Source organism: Lissotriton vulgaris, chromosome 1_1 (assembly GCF_964263255.1).
Source record: "Lissotriton vulgaris chromosome 1_1, aLisVul1.2, whole genome shotgun sequence".
In the NCBI taxonomy this organism is placed as follows: Eukaryota; Metazoa; Chordata; class Amphibia; order Caudata; family Salamandridae; genus Lissotriton; species Lissotriton vulgaris.
The window spans coordinates 1,918,301,424-1,918,319,523 of NC_141685.1; the positions used below are offsets into that span (position 1 = coordinate 1,918,301,424).

General features: G+C 43.8%; 1 protein-coding gene across 1 annotated transcript in view; it reads left to right on the forward strand.

The window, feature by feature from the left end:
- The window catches only part of ZDHHC17 (zDHHC palmitoyltransferase 17), a 520,726-nt gene that overhangs the window by 341,684 nt on the left and 160,942 nt on the right, over positions 1 to 18,100 (forward strand). The window contains exon 13 of the mRNA XM_086919563.1: positions 14,748 to 14,841. Coding sequence (XP_086775689.1) covers positions 14,748 to 14,841 — 94 coding nt within the window. The remainder of the gene's footprint in view (positions 1 to 14,747; positions 14,842 to 18,100) is intronic.

Here is an 18,100-nt window from a genome sequence, read left to right on the forward strand (position 1 = left end):
TGCTGTGTCCCCCTCCCGCCGCCGCAGCTCACCATCCTGTGGCCGCCGAGCGGAGGGAGACCACATCTCCCAGGCTCCCCAGCTCCCCAGCACCGGAAGTGACTCTGCCTGGTTGGCGCCCGGAGGCGCTTTAAAATCACTGCAGCCCCGGTGAGCGGGCGGTGCAGAAACACTGACTGGGGGCATTTCGTGTGTTTTACCTGCTGCTTTGCGTGGACCCTGGACCTTCAATCCTCCGGTGCCTGTGTAGCCCTGCTGTGTCCCCCTCCCGCCGCCGCAGCTCACCATCCTGTGGCCGCCGAGCGGAGGGAGACCACATCTCCCAGGCTCCCCAGCACCGGAAGTGACTCTGCCTGGTTGGCGCCCGGAGGCGCTTTAAAATCACTGCAGCCCCGGTGAGCGGGCGGTGCAGAAACACTGACTGGGGGCATTTCGTGTGTTTTACCTGCTGCTTTGCGTGGACCCTGGACCTTCAATCCTCCGGTGCCTGTGTAGCCCTGCTGTGTCCCCCTCCCGCCGCCGCTGCTCACCATCCTGTGGCCGCCGAGCGGAGGGAGACCACATCTCCCAGGCTCCCCAGCTCCCCAGCACCGGAAGTGACTCTGCCTGGCTGGCGCCCGGAGGCGCTTTAAAATCACTGCAGCCCCCGCGTCGCGGGACCGCGTACGGGCATCTCCGGACTAAGCCCGGGCAAAGGGCGGGCCCTCTTAGGCCCTCAGAGGCCGGAAGAGGCTGGGCTGGGCCCGAGGTCCTGGCCAAAGTCCTGTGTAAGTACATTCACTCTTACAATCATTATCATTCCCAAACAGTTTGATGGCTACTGCTGCTGTTACTGCTGCCACTACGGGCTCGGATAAATCTGGGAGCATATTAAACAGAACTTTGGATGATTATTTCCCCAAGGCTGCTCCAGAGGGTAACAAAGAACTATCACTTGCCGAGAAGCGGGCGGATAGGCGTCGCTCTATTGAACGCATTAAAAACAGGACACTGTCTGAGCCCATCTACTCTGTCACCTTGGACAATGATACAAATAGTATCCCTACTGATAATGTATCTCCTACTGCTAGTGTGCCCTTACTGCTTAAAGAATGTCTAGCACCTGCCATTTCACCAACACATTCTTTGGCCGAGTCACAAAATGAGGGTCCAGATCTCCCTAGCACACCTAACCCCGCTGCTATTTTGATTTCACCCACAATCAGGCCGGGAAAGGTAGTAAGAGGGAAACATCAGAAGACATTGGCTAACAAAGTACATGGGCCCCCACCCCCTAAAAAGAGACGGACAAAAATGGACACAAGTAAGTCCAAGTTTAGCTACTCGGATTTTGGTAAGAAGTCTAGTCTTACCTCTACCATGACCTTGGGAAAGTCAGTTAATAAACAAACAACGGCAACTGCCACAACTCCGTCAAAATCCACAACACCTCCTTCCCCATCAACCACACTGCCTGACATCACCCACTCTCCAATGGAAGAAGGTTCGCAGACAATCTACCCGAAGAACCTACTGGACAATATTGAAATGATTGTGCGAACCTATATGTTAGCTTTATCTGATAGACTAAAGGGAGTGGAATCAAGGTTGGGGAGGATTGAGTTGGACTTGGTAGCTCTTGGGCAATTGGGAAGGCCATCTAGCCCCCAGAACACAACACAGCCCCAAAAAGCTCCACATACAATGTGTACTACCTCTATTGAACGAGCAGCTGCTAAAACTACTAATTCTACTACTGATAGCAACATAGTAGTGGCTAATGCAGCTGCCCCTAGCCACCCAACAATAGGTGCCCATTCTGTTAGCAAACCACCCAAAAACACTGACCCAAAACAAATACAATCTACTAAGAGTAGATCTATTATAACACCCAATTCTACGGACACCCTAGTTAACATCCAACCTAGGGAACCAACCATTCTCCCAAACTGTCTGCTCAGAGTTGAAGAGAAAGAGGTTGGTTACGTAAGAGGGGGTCAGGGAAGGACACCACCTACAGAACTCCCACCGGAAGCACTACCGTATGTAGTGGTGCTTACCGGGGTTCCTGAGTTGACAAGTGGAAAGCGGGAAGGTTACTTTCAGTTAAAGAATAAGATCATGCACTGGTTGTCACTGTACAGACCTAAAGCCAACTATGTAAATGGCGAAATAGTTCATGTGCGCCGTCTGTCATGGCTGGGTGGCAGAACAAAGGATATAGGGGGTGACATTGTAGTTGTAAATTTCAGGGATAAGAAGGCGGTCCAATATATTCTGAATTGGCCTTATGGCAACGAAAATAACTGTATAGTGCCACGCCCATTAACTTACTTTTATCCAAGATCAACTGTATTCCCCCCTCAACATGTAACTAGCTTCATTCCCTTTAATACACAACCTTTAAATATGGAAGTAGCTAGGAACCCTGCTTACTTACATCATCCTGTTCCACCCCCTCTAATCCACGGGTGGAACACTGTACCAACTAGTCACAACCTAAGAGGGAATGGTAATATGTCTAATCTCATCCCATTTACTCCCTTGGAACTAACAAATAGGTTTGAGGCATTCGGTGGTTTGGAAGAGTGCGATTGATGTTTAAAGAGCACGGAAGAGAATAGGGGTACTGCAAATGCTTCATGTATATGGGAGTGTATTGAGGAAAATGGATTAAGTTGTTTGAAGCCAGGCCCATACACTGCCTTTATTTGTGATGAAACAACCAAAAATAGATTGTCTGTTGCATCTCCTGTGGCGTCTCCTGGGATAAATGAGAGCTTATTCTTGCTACCGTTTGTCCTGAGTAAAAAAAGCAGTGATGCTGGGGGGATTGAAAATGTGTCATGTACTTTGGGACCTAACCACCGAAAAGAAGGTGATAGTAGATCTAGGGAGGATACATGCTCAGTTACTATAGGTCCAGATGAAGTGATTAGGAGCCAAATAGCAGCTGCACCCGCCGTGCCCCATGACACGAATGAGGGATCCTCCCTATTTACACTCGTCTCATGGAACACTGCGGGGGTGCGTGCAAAATTGAATGATCCCGACTGGAATACATACATAAATACATTCGACATCTGTGTGTTGCAGGAAACTTGGGCTACAGTACAACTGCACAGGGTTGGCTATAAAACCTACCAAATAGAGGCTGTCCCTTCCTTGAGAGGTTGTGCATCTGGAGGCCTCTTAGTATGGGTCAATGTTTCCATTAAATTAGCTATCAAAATGATCAACACCGACTCCTTAGACATTCTTTGTCTAGAAATAACAACAGTGGATAATAGGGCGTTCTATTTATTTAATGTTTACAACAGCCCCCAATCTTCCCACAAGGAATCCATGTGTATAGGGAAGTTGGAGTCGCTCATGGATTCACTAAAATCAGAGTCAGGTGTCATTCTATGTGGAGACTTGAACTGTAATTTTGAACCAATCTCAGGGATAGCCACACTGTTTGAGGAGGAGGATAACGCCAATGCAATACCTGCCCTGAATGAGAATTGTACGGTTGCCGGTACAGCATTGGCGCAACAAATCACACGGTTCCTGACCTCACATGGTCTGAGAGCATGTAATGGCCGTATGCCCTCAGACAGCCCTAAAGCCCCTACATTTAAGAGAGGCAATTATGGGAGTAAAATAGATTGTTATTGTCTCCCTTGATCTCTGGCCCTTTACAGTGGACCTAAAGGTCAAAGAAAGATACGAAAGTGACCACTACCCCTTAGAAATGAGTTTTCTATTAAGCATGGTTATGGAGCATGACAACATGGAGGGAGGTCATAGTATAGCAACCTCAACCATTGCTGATAATATTGTTCTTAGTAACAATCGTAGGGCGGTCAAATGGGCATTTGTCCTAGAAAAAGAGGATTTACTAGCCAATATTTATTGCATCTTTGCAGATACCCTGGACCAATATTGCCCCCTTAGCTGCACTCCTAAAGAATTTTTCGATTTACATAAATCCCTTTTCAGACAATTATTAGAAATTCTTACTAAAAAACCTAAAAGAGGTGCAGGTAGGACTAGTGCAAAATCCGTAGGCAAACCTTGGTATAACAAGGAATGCCGCCTTGCCAAAACTGCACTGATTAATGCTGTTAAAGGGGAAAGTCCGTTAATAGTCAGAGAGAAAAGAAAGGCTTATAACAAAGTAATATTAAGAGCTAAATCCTCATGGGATGAGGAACTGTGGCTCAATATGTTAACAGCCGCTAGAAACAAGGACCAGAAACAATTCTGGGAATTGTTTTCCTTAGCTGCCAAACGAGAGAAAGGCTCCAGGGAGGTCTATTTAGATGAAGACACTTGGGTTAAGCACTTTTCGTCATTGTATGCAGCCAAAACCTCGACCGAGGCAGCAAATGATGTACCCCCGCTTATACCATCAGCTAACACTCACCAGGTAGTGTTTACCTTAAAAGAAACAGAGGCAGCAATTAGCTCAATTAAGAAAGGGAAGGCGCCAGGGCTTGATAGAATCCCTGGTGAACTGTATTTGTATAATATTGATGTCTGGGCACCCTATTTAAATCATTTATTCAACATAGTTGCGGCTAGTGAGCACATACCGGATACTTGGAATGGCGCAGAAATCATCACCATTTTTAAAAAAGGGGACCGTGGTGATCCAGCAAATTACCGCCCCATTAGCCTTTTAGACATTACGCAAAAAATATATGCTAGGCACATTCTAAATAGAATAAATTCATGGTTGGAGGAGGAGTCAATTTTATCCAAATACCAGGCGGGATTCCGAAGCAAAACAAGTACTATTGATCAAGTATTCAGGCTATGCTGCTTGTACTGGAAGTATGTCATCATCCGCAAAGGTCACTTGTATGTGACCTTTGTTGACCTGCGAGCAGCATTTGATCTCATTCCACGAGATCTACTTTGGGAAACCCTGAATAGGCAAGGGCTGCCAGGCGACTTATTAAAACTTGTAATAGGATTGCATCGGGAGAATTACGCTAAGGTTAGATGGGGCCCAAATGGGGAACTCACAGACCCGATCCCGATAAAAAGGGGAGTGCGACAAGGCTGTGTCCTGGCCCCTACTTTATTCTCCCTTTATGTAAACGACATTGCAACCTACATGGAAAATTGCGATAATGATTCTCCTCGACTGGGAGGGGAACGAGTTGCGTCCCTCCTCTTCGCGGATGATACAATCCTAATATCGCAAACGCCACGTGGACTACAGATCCTTTTAGACAGGTTCCAACAGTACTGTATCAATAAAGGATTAGAAATTAATATAAAAAAAAACAAAATATATGGCACTGAACCCGCATAAAACTTTTAAAAAGAACTTAATGTTAAATGGGCAAAGATTAGATTACGAGCACAGTTTTACCTACCTGGGGGTCTTGATGGACTCTGCAATGGGATGGGGCCCACAATTGGAAAAATCTAAATTGGTGTTTAAACAAAACTGCTTCCCTATAACACAGAGATACAACAAAAGTGTGAACAAAGCAGTTACTCCCGCGATAGAGCTCTTTAGATACAAGGTACAATCTGCCTCCTTGTATGGGGCAGAAATTTGGGGACCAGTATGTAAAAAATCTTTTGAAGTACTGGAAAACAAATTTGTCAGGGGTTTATTAAAAGTCCCAACCAACACTCCCCTGATACCCCTATTCCTAGATCTTAACATTAAACACACAGATCAGCACGCTGCACTGAGACCATTGCTGATGTGGGTCAGATTATGGACAACCTTGGAACTATCTGACTATAGAAATGGGATGAATGAAGTATTAGAGCTGGATAGAGATAATAAGATCTTTTGGTTCAAGCATGTAAAAAACTGGCTTACCAAGCTCGGATTATCACACTTCTGGAACGAGCCTGAATCTCTAAACCTAAATTCCAAAAAATTGTTAAATTAAGCTTCTGGTCATTTGTGAATCATGAATCTGTGTATTCAAGAACCCATGGCCCCCTTACTGAAAAATTTCTTATGGCAAAAAATGAGGCTCTATTCGAACAATTTCTAGATGATATTCAACCTCCACTGGCAAAATCTTTATATCTAAAATTTAGGTATGGAACGTTGAGAATAAAAGTAACTGAGAAAAGATGGGGGAAGACTGACAAAGAACATTGTACCCTGTGCACCAATAACCAAAGGGAGGACATTTTCCACATCTTGTTTTTTGTCCTAGTTATGATAAAGCCAGGAAAAAGTGGATAGTCCCCTTGTGCCGCAACATTGGCTCTACTTCCCACAGGGAAGCTGGCAGAATCCTAAGCATGGACACCAGTCAAGTTATTGTGTTCGGCATTAGCAAATTTCTATTGTCCACTTATTTTGTCAGAAGGAAATTATCTCTTTCTTTTTAAACTAAGAAAGTTGTTATTTATACTCCCCGGAACCATGAACTAAGCCAATGCATTGTATCTTAATCCTGGTTGTAAACTCAATCTAATGTTTAATGTTTTTTTAACTTTTCTACTCTTTTTAAAACATTTTAAATATTTATTGATACTGTGTCAAACTGAAGTATAAATCATGCGCTTTATCAACGAAATACAAGCTAACGTGTTACAATTGATGAAATGTAGAAGGGAGCCCTTATAATGAATGTTATATTGTTGTATATTTTATTATGAACTGTATTTTATTGTTATCTTTTATGTTGCAATGCAACGAAATAAAGATTGAATTGAATTGAACTGGAGCAGACAATACAGCTTCCTTCAAATCCAATACACAGACATCCTCCAGTAAAGGATATTTTAGAGGAGGTTATAGATGCAACAACAATAAAGGAAGAGGTTGAGGTAACAACAATAATCAAACCTCTTCCACCACAAAACAGTGACTTCCATCTGCTCCCCCAACAGCACTCCACTCCTATGGGGGGCAGGCTAACACAGTTCCTACCTGTCTGGAATTCCATCACAACAGACAGGTAAGACAAATTATCCAGTATGGCTACTGCCTCGAAATTACGCTACCCCTCCACACATACCACCCAGGCAGTGTCCTATGTCTGCAGAACATCTTACACTGCTCAAACAAGAAGTCCTATCACTTCTTCAAAAGGACGCAATAGAAATAGTTCCTTTACAACATCAAGGAACAGGGGTTTTCTCACTGTATTTTTTAATACCCAAAAAGGATGGGACACTAAGACCAATTCTCAACCTCCGGCCCCTCAATCACTTTATACACTCGGATAATTTTCATATGATCACTTTACAACAAGTGCTCCTATTTCTGCAACAAGGCGACTTCGTTACAACACTAGATCTTAAGGACGCCTACTTCCACATGCCTATACATCCTTCTCACAGGATGTATCTGAGGTTTGTACTGGAAGGACAGCATTATCAATTCAAAGTCCTTCCATTCGGGGTAACAACTTCACCAAGAGTGTTCACAAAGTGCCTAGCAGTAGTAGCAGCACATCTCAGAAGACAACAGAAATATGTCGTCCCATATCTAGACGATTGGCTCATAAAAGCCGAGTCATTCAAATAGTGTGTCCAACACACATCTCAGACAATTCAAACATTGCACGACTTAGGGTTCACAATAAACTACACCAAGTTGCACCTACAGCCCTCTCATGTACATCAATATTATGGGGCTACAATAAACACGTCTACAGCTCTAGCATATCCCAGTCCAGCAAGGATACAGAGCATTCAAGCCTTAGTCACAAAGTTTCAGCATCAACACTCTCTCCCAGCCAGAGTGTTCATGAGACTAATAGGCATGATGGCATCTTGCAAGATTGTAAATGCGTCCGTTACAGGAATGTCTAGCACAACCGTGGAATCCGGCTCAAGGAAAACGAATAGACCTGGTGTTGGTGGACAGCCTCACACATCGCTCTCTGCAGTGGTGGAACACCCAAAAATTGACAAAAGGGTGGCCGTTCCTCGAACCTGTTCAACAAATAGTACTTACAGCAGACACATCTCACAGGATGGGGAGCCCATCTCCTACATCTCGAGGGCAATGGACCATTCAACAAAGATCGTTCCATATCAACCACCTTGAGCTGCTAGCAATATTCTTAGCGCTCAAAACTTTCCAAGTACAAAACAAAGCTGTCTTATTCCAGATGGACAACATGACAGCCATGTACTATATACAAAAACAGGGGGGACACACTCTACAGTTGTCCCAGCTTGCACAGAACATTTGTAGATGGGCCATTCCACAAAACTTGTATATGTTAGCAGAACACCTTCCAGGAATTCACAATCAGATAGCAGGTCTGTTAAGTCAACAGACACAACAAATTAACGAATGGGAACTACATCCGCAAGTTCTTCTACCATTCTTTCACAAGTGGGGTCATCCAGACATAGATCTGTTCACCACACACAAACGCAAAAAGCCCAACCTTCGCCGCCAGGTTTCCACACCCGCTGTCCAAGGGCAATGCGATATGGATGAACTGGTCAGGAAGATTTGTGTAGGCTTTTTCACCACTACCACTAATACCACTAATAGTGAGCAAGCTATGACAACAGTCGCTCAAACTGATTTTAGTGGCTCCCACATGGGCACGCCAACTGTGGTATACAACACTGCTAGAACTATCCCTAGTTCCACAAAAAAAACTACGTCTGACACAATCCCTGCTAACGCAGAACCATGGAGTCGGACATCCAGACCCAAGCCAACTGAATCTGGCGATCTGGCTCCTGAGGTCTTAGAGTTTGATTATCTTAACCTACCACCAGACTGTAGGAATAAAATTTAAGAAGCCAGGAGACCTACTACTAGAGCTTGCTATGCTACCAAATGGAAAAGATTTGCCATTTACTGCATCAATAACCAAATTGATCCCCTAGATGCTTCCTTCCAAACTATCATTTGCTACCTTCTACACTTACAAAGATGTCATATGGCATATTCATCTATACGCCAACATCTGGCAGCAATTGAGGCATATTTACAAAATAGACAACAACTGTCTTTATTTAAAGTGCCTGCTATTAAAGCATTTATGGAAGGATTATAAAGAATCATTACTCCCAGGTTACCAACCTTTCCAGTGTGGAACCTAAACATGGTTTTACAAGGCTCATGGGACCTCCTTTTGAACCTCTAAACAAATGTGAACTGCAATTCCTCACATGGAAAACAGCTTTTCTAGTAGCTATTACCTCTCTTAGAAGAGTTAGTGAGATTTATGCTTTCACTATACAAGAACCATTTTTACAATTACACCGTAATAAAGTGGTTCTCAGAACAAATCCTAAATTCCTTGCAAAAGTCATTACTCCGTTTCATTTAAACCAATCTGTAGAGTTACTGGTGTTTTTCCAAAACCCAAACTCTGCAGCAGAAAGAGCTCTACACACCCTAGACGTTAAAAGAGCTCTTCTATATTATATAGATGGGACCCATCCTTTTGCAAAACAAAGCAACTGTTTGTAGCTTTCTCTCCACCACATAAGGGCAACCCATCTCTAAAGCTGGAATTGCAAGATGGATTGTAAAATGTATACAAGCTACCAAAAAGCAAAACGTACATGAACAGTTCCTCCTACAGCGCACTCCACACGCAAACTATGACCCCCCATGGCTTTCTTAGGGAACATTCCCCTAGAAGACATCTGCAAGGCAGCAACATGGTCTACAACACACACCTTCACTAAACACTACTGTGTTGATGTGCAGGCCAAGCAGCAAGCTGCAGTAGGCCAAGCTGTCCTAAAAACTATTTCAAACTACTGCAACGGATACAGGTGACCACTGCTAGGAGAGAAACTGCTGCACAATCGATGCAGAGTGTAGAATCTGCAGCTCATATGCCTCGAACGGAAAATGCTACTTACCAGTATGCATCTGTTCTTGGCATGTAGAGCAGCAGATTTCTACACGCCTTTCCGCCTCCCCGGGACCTGTATCTGTTCCAGCTTCATCTTAATTAGATATACACATGGACATCCCTTCTTTATTTCTACTAACTCCATTATTTCCCATCATGGCGAAAAACAATCTAAGGATGGAGCCGATGCCCATGCTCACTGTCGTCCAAGGGAGGTGTCACCTATCTCTTAACTACAAAAGACTTCTTTGAAGACGACAATCATCCGAGCCCAACACCAGGTGGCGATCTAATCCAAAGTGTAGAAATCTGCAGCTCTACATGCCAAGAACAGATGCATACTGGTAAGTAGCATTTTCTTTTCTTAATAGGGAGCAAAGTCAGCCAATCAAAAGATGGTTAAGATGCCAAACTGCATGGGAGGGACATGCACAAGAAAAGGAAGGAAAACCATTGAATATAAAGCAAGCAAATGAGTGACAAGAAAGTTAACCAATGGAAGCATTGGGCGGGCTTTAAGCCTACTGTAAGTTTTTTGTGTGGCTGAAGTGCTGTGTTAGGTGAAACAGGCCTTCTCTGTCTACACACTCAGGATGTGGAAAGACAAAACTCTAGTGATGAAAATTACTCTAACTCTTCAGTTTAGCAGTGAATTGAAGACCCACTTCTTCAAAGAACATTACATCTTGATGTATTGAAAAGTCCACTCCCACCTTATAACCAGCAACTATCCCACAAAGTTAAGCTTTCTATTATTCACTTTTGCCTTTCACCCTGTAGCGTGCCCTACTGACTCCAGCTAGGTTTGTACTATGCAAATCCACATACTTACATACATACATACATTCATACATACATTCATAGCTAGCATACCACACTGAAACAAAGTGACATAACACTGCATTCTGTGTTTTAAAATATACCATACAAATAAATTACTAATAAAAGCTCCCCAGAGTTCTTTGGAAGTGCCTGCTGCTGTTTTGGGCCTTCTGAGGGACTGCATGTTGCAAGGAGCTTGATGCGCGACTCAACGAGAAGAAGCATGTCGCCGTCGATTGTGCCTGCCGTCGCAACTCCAAAGGGGGGTGTCGCCGCTTGAACTGTTGCACTGCACCGCATCGGAAAGAAGCGTGCCGCAACGAAGAGGAAGCGTGTCGCGGTCGCTGCTGCCATCTCAACTCCGAAGGAGGGCGTCGCCACTGTAGTTGGTGCACTGCACCGCATCAGGAGAAGAATCTTGCAATGAGGTCGGAGCGTGTCGCCGTCGCTGTGCCTGCCATCGCAACTCCGAAGGAGGGTGTCGCCGCTGGAACTCTCATTGCACTGCATTGACCAAGAGCACCTTGCATCCCCGAAGAAGCGCACCGCCGTCGGAACTGCTGCCGTCGCATCTTGGATGTCGCTGCTGTAGTTGTCGCATCGAGAGGAAGCTTCACGCATCGTAGGGGAAAAGCGTCGCCGCTGGAGCTGTTGTCGTCGCATCGTAAGGGTGTCGCCGCTGCAGTCCACGCATCGAACCAAGGACTTCTCGCATCCCCAAGAAGCATGCTGCATCTGGAAGATCTTCACGTCTTTATTTCTTTGTATCTTAACTTTGCCACATTGCTGGGACATTGCTTGTCGTGGAAGCACAACGCAACCTAAGGTACATTGACGCAGAGTGTCGAATCTAAGAACTGAACTGAACTAAGCTTAAATATACCATCTTAAAGTAATCATAGTGTGTATTTTTGTCGTTTACGGTCTTGTGGTAACTCTTTATAAAGTCTACTTATTTTTTATATAAAACCTGTGTGGTGTCCATATGTAGTGTTGTCACTGGGTTACTATATGTGGTCACAACTGCTTAACTTACAATGCCTCTGAAGTAAAACCATTCTGCTCGTGCCAAGCTACCAAGGGGTGAGCAGGGGTTATTTTAGGAGTGTAATCCCCTTATCCTGACTAGAGGAGAGGGTCCCTATTTGTCACATGTACCTACCTGTGCCAACTAGAGACCCCCAAATCTAGCAGCTGGTGTAGGGAAAAAACATTTTAAAGACACTTTGAGACTGCTTTTAAAGGTTTTTCAATGCTCCATTAAACTCCTTCTGTCGTGGTCACCAGTACTTTTGAAGTTTTTCCTGAAATAATACACCCTGAGATTTAGTTTTCATTTTGATGTAGGGCATTGTTCACAGCTATCCCATTATAAGCCATACATAGCATAGTATAGAATAAAAAGCGAGTCTAGACTATTTGAGATTTACATTAGATCATAAAGTCCGGTGCTGCATCTAGATGTTGCGATTAAGGACTCTACCATTAAAATCCATGTCCCACCAAATGAATTTGTATGCCATCATTTGTTTAAAATGTTTAAAGCTTTTCTACCACTGTTTTAAGATGTCAAATTTTATGAATAGTTTTAGCATCTGTACTTATTGTAATTTTATATTGTGGATCTCAGATGAAGTCCGAAACAAATTAAAAAAACAAATTGAAAATATTTGCACCCCATTGGCCAGGACATCAATCTTTATCACCTATTACCTTCATTTCTACATGTACACTAAGAATCCTCAGAACTTTCTTTGACTGCATCGATGCAGCCAGTGAGTGTAATATCACATACTGTCTGTAACACACACACTGTTCTGGAAGGAGGACAGTTCACTTGTTTGAGTGGAGGGTGGGGGAAGGTACTCTTTGAAAATGGACCCAACCCTAATTCATTCTTGAGATTCACATGGCCTTGAAAGGTTCAGACAAGTCACTACCCTGACCAGGAATGCAAAAAGCATTCTTTGACACTGGAATGCCCTTTGTCTCTCAGGTAAATCAACTTGACCACCAATGACCGTAACAAATAGAGATGTGCAACAGGAGTAGGCAGGGTAGATTCAATTGGGTGTTCAGAAATTTCCAGGGTAGTAACTGGGAAGTCATTCTGTTACCTGACCCAAAAGAGTTTAACATATTTACGTGAGCAAAACATGTGACTCATGTCTCAGCAGATCCCAGAGTGGACCAACCCAAGCTTGAGTTTAGCTGGTGTCCAATATGTTTTTTGAATGGTCCTTATGATACTCAGAAGATTTAATTGTTGTTAATGACTGGGTGTGTGAAGCCTTTTTACTGACTCAGGATATGGATGTTCTTGACTTTCTAGGACTGGTACTGATACTCACTTTGACTGAGCACATTCAGAAAAACTTCATATGCCACTGTAAGCTCATTACTCCTTGTGCATAACACTTTGAATCAGTTGTATTTATTATGGCATGGGCCCATTGGTTATTAATATTGCCTGGTGACATTGTGGTGACTTCAAAAAGAACAGTTGATGGACAGAATACTGAACAATGTCATACATTCACCCCAGTACAGAGATCTGAGCCTAAATCCATCTTTTTTTTGCTCCCCATGCCATTCTAGTTTAGACCCAGCCATATGCAAATCAGTTTTGACTCTATTCCCCATGGGAACAGTCCAGCCCGAACTGCCAAGCCAGGTCCTCCCTGAACAGGAAACCAGCATCCTTGGACCAGTTTCGGGGTTTCATCCCTCATATCATTTCTTTAGGCATTGGCATAATGACTTTGGCCCATTAGAGGTCCTTTGAGCATAGGATTATACAATGTTATATAGAACAATTAATAACAAATGAGCCGGTGTAGGCAAACCAGCAGACCACTCTGTTTGCCCTTTTAATACTCTGTGGAGGTATTTCCCTTTTACAATTTCTAAGTGTAATTATAAGTAAAGATTATTGATTTCATTTTCCTGATATTATAGAGGGTGTATTGTAATTTTGTATATGTCAAAAAACAGTAAGGTTAGGAAAATAGCATGATATGGGTGTGACTTCTCGTTGGCATGGTACCTTTGTTTTGTGCGTTTCCTCTTTTGAGGTTTTGTCTAGTAGACTGCAAAAATACAGCTTTTTTTAAATAGAATCCTAGACCTTTAATTCTTCAAATAAATTTGCTTAGTCATGTTTCAACTAAGGGAAAAATGTTTTAGAAGTAGGTCAATGATAGTGAGGGTGGAGGACAGTGTAGATTCATCTCCTAGTTTTTTTGTGTCAGCAATACTTCAAAAGAAAGTTCTAGTTGTAGTACTGATTACATTTACATTGCCTAGTTTGTCAATTCCCCATAAGATCTTTGGTCTTATGTTCATTGAGCCTTTAGTGTAATATCTTCTGAAAACTCAAGGTCATCTAAAAATACCATCACTCTGTCCTACCTAGACGTTTGTTTCAATTGAATACACTAAGACCTTCCTATTTTACGATCGGTATACTAGAAGTGGGAGCTACACTTAGTTTTGAGTAATGTAGTTGGAAATCTGTCAATATAATAAATGGGGACAGCAAGGTGTGTTCATGTAGAGGTCTGCGTATCGTAAATTATTCAGCCAGTTTACTATTGATGCGGTTTCCTGACCATGGATTATTGCAGACTAATTATTATAAATGCACTTAGTAATTATATTGATCTGTTTCACATTCGTAAACTTTTCAGAATATGTCCGGAATCTAGACGCCTGCTTCTGATTTTGTTTTAACATTAATTATTGTTTGTAGACTGGAAGTGTGTTTAACCATTGCTGGCTCCTATTTAAATCAGTACCAATCTAAAAATTCCTGCTGTGATGCATACATTTGCAGTCATTGCTTTCTTAAGTGATGTAACCTTATATATGAGTGCATAAAGTGGCATTTGACTTAAACTCTCATTCCAATATTAACATCTGTAATGGCAAGAAGTATAGATTTTCGCTTAAACTAATATGTCTCCTACCTAGAATGTTTATTGGAAATAGCCATCAATGCTTTTGCTTGTGTGGTAGGATTATAGTCCTCATTTATCATTACTTCTATTCCCAAATTGATTCCACTTTCTTTCCAAGTTGTCATTTTTGTAATGTTTATTATAACTTTCTTCATTAACATTTATTTAACAGATACGGAAGCCAGTGAGGTCCAAGCATTGTGGTGTATGCAATAGATGCATAGCAAAGTTTGATCACCACTGTCCTTGGGTGGGTAACTGTGTAGGTAAGTGAATGAGATAATAATTTCCAGTGTTTTCTAAATTGTACCTGCTAAATGTTCAGAACAATGACCACTGCAGAAAATGAATCTTATGGCATTGCATTTAATTTCAAGTTCAGTACTTCTAAGTAGCAAGATCAAACTCATTAGTCTGTTGTTCTGCATTGTTAAGATTTTGCATCTGCCTCTGGACTGGGTTTGTGTGAAAAAGCCAATACTTAGCATCAGATGAGCAGGAAAAACGACCTCTCTCCTGTATTCTCATATTCTGATGATTTCCATGTCTGTTTGGTGGTGCACATGCTTATCCTTGAATCAGTGTACAGCAGCTGTACACAAACTCAGACTGATTTCATTATGGCCATGTCTGAACTGGGGTGGTGTGGAGTGCAAAACAACGATGGATTTAGGCCCAGATCTCTGTACTGGGGTGAATGTATGACATTGTTCTGCATTCTGTCCATCAACTGTGGTTTTTGCATTTGTCACCCCGAGTGGGATGGGTATGCTCAGACGTGAGTCTCATGCTCTCCACACCACTGGATTTAAGCAAGCCGGGCTGAAGACGGCTGGAATGCCAGAAACCGGTCCTCGGAAGCTTGTTTCCGGCCCAAGGAAGGCATGGCTTGGCAGTTCGGGCTGGACTGTTCCCATGAGGCACAGGGTCGGACTGATTTGCATATGGCCATGTCTGATCTGGGGTGGTGTGGAGTGCAAAAAAAGATGGATTTAGGCCCAGATCTCTGTACTGGGGTGAATGTATGACATTGTTCTGCATTCTGTCCATCAACTGTGGTTTTTGCAAGTACACAAACTCTAAGCTCTCTTTGAACAGACTTGGGGTAAATTAAAAAGAAAAGGGATCTAATGGGTACCTTCTTATGGAATTTTAACAAGGCCTATCAGCCATTTAGTTTCATTTTATAAATAAGAGAAGTGTGCCTGATAGCAAGGAAAACCTTAAAAAGAGGCAGTGTGAAAGTAAAGAGAAACTTTTTGATATTGTAAAGATGAAAACAAAAGTGTGGTATTTAACGAGCTCAAATCAGGATACAAAGATAAAATCATTTCTGACGAGGTTTGAAAATACCATAACCAAACAAGAATGCATTACTGCTGTGTTGATCAAAATTAATACAGTCTCACACACAAGCACAATATTTCATAAATAGTACATAATCAATATCTATGAAAGAAAAATTCAGAAAGTTGGAAAGCTTTTAAAAATGCTAAGTTTTGATGGACACTTCTAACCGCGGATTCCTCACCTTCAGAATATCCCCAGAGGCTATTCTGCATCCTGAATATTCTTCTAGTAATGCTCCTGTGTGCCGGTAGGATGTTCCATATGGCTCCATATTTACTTCTTAATGCTCTGGAAGTGACTAAACAGAGCCTCATCCAATCGCCATCACTGTGTACTAATGTACGTTCCTTTCTTTCCATGCTCTTTAATGCAGATCTGGATCTTTGCTCCCAGTTAGATCAGTCTTCTGACTACACCAAAAACCTTTTCCATCGTGTGCTAGGGAACAGTGTCCCCACCCAAAAATTGCAGGATTTAAGCTGTGCTGAGATTGCAGGAAGCAGATGTGTGACTTAGATGACACAAGGTAGGTCTGTAGACCTCTGACCTCCTGGTCAGAATATTGCTCTGTCTCCCTCTCGCAGCACCACCGTAGAGTGCCAGCCCCCAGCACTGCAAGGTTTGGTGTTTGAGGCTTCTGTGCTTCTTTCTGCTCCTTTCCTGTGTTTACTCTTGCCTTCTCAATCTTCGTTCTGTCCCTTCCTCTGTTACTGTTTTTTCATGTCCTCTTTGCCTTTTTCCTCTGCCTCTCTGCCTTTTACCTTGTTCCTTTTTTTTTTTTTACGGCTCCGTTCCAGTTTTCGCAGCTGCTGCCCCACGGCCCCTCCCTCCAGCCTCCCAGCTGTCTCGCCCTAACATTGACTCCTACTTAATGGCAGCCGCACGCAACAGATGTGCCGAAGGCGTGTCAAAGGCAAGCCCATCTGTGACCGTCCGTGACGTGACCAGCGCCAGGGTCCTTGCTCCCCTACTCACCAGTGCTACATCTCCTCGGCTCTCTATGCACTCAACAACGGCGAGGACAAGAACTGCAAGCTTTCTTCACCAATCGACAACCACGAGCCCTTCACCTGCTGACACTGTTGCCACTCCTTCGCCTTCACCCAGGACCCACCGCAACCCTCCTACTACAACTCCACCGCACACCAAACCCTGCATGCATCCTCCTCAATGTCTTCTCCCTCTACAGACACGCCATGGCAATCTGGGACCTCTTCAACAGCACATCCCCAGACGTCGCCTTCCTCACTGAAATCTGGGCGAACACCGCCTCTGAACCTGACACCGAGATCCCCATCCCCGAAGGCTACAAGATCACCCAGAAGGACTGCCCCAACCTCTCCGAAGGAGGCATCGCCTTCACTCACAAATCCAACTTCCAACTGAGCACCTACACAGACGTGCCCACAGACCTGATGGAGCCACTTCACTTCAAGATACATATCAACCCTACTATCACCCTCTGAGGCACCCTCATCTACAGACCTCCCGGACCCAGCGCACCTTTCTCCGACTCATCACCGACATCACCCCGCAAGCCATCACCTACACAGACTACACCTTACTAGGGCACTTCAACTTCCACCTCTGCAACCTTCAAGACCGCAACTTCTCCTCCCTCCTGGACAACCTCCTCAACATCGGACTCAAACAGATCATTCCTGAACCCATGCACTCAGCAGGACACAAACGTGGCCCCATTTTCACAGCAAGAAACTCCGTCACCTTCAGCCACACTTACGGACTCCCATGGATGGACCATCATTGCGTCCACTTCTCCTTCATAACTAACATCACCGCAAACGACCAGCCCCGCTCCAATGCAGGAATTGGACCAAGATTCCCTCAACAGCTCCGCTCCCACCGCCAATGACTACGACCCAACCACCGCCGCCCGAACCATGCACAATTGGATCACTGACTGCGCCAAGACCACTGCCCCGCTCAAGAAAACCACCAACCCATACACCAAGAGAGCCAGCTGGTTCTCCACCCAACTTCAAAACCACAGTAGACCATGACCACTTCAAAGCAGCCACCGGCACCCACTACAAGCTCATCATATACACAAGGAAGAAAGCACTCTGGGACAGACTCTCCGCCCACGCACACAACAGCAAGACACTCTTCGACATCATCAAAGAGTTTGCCCAACAGTGAGACAACCGACATCCC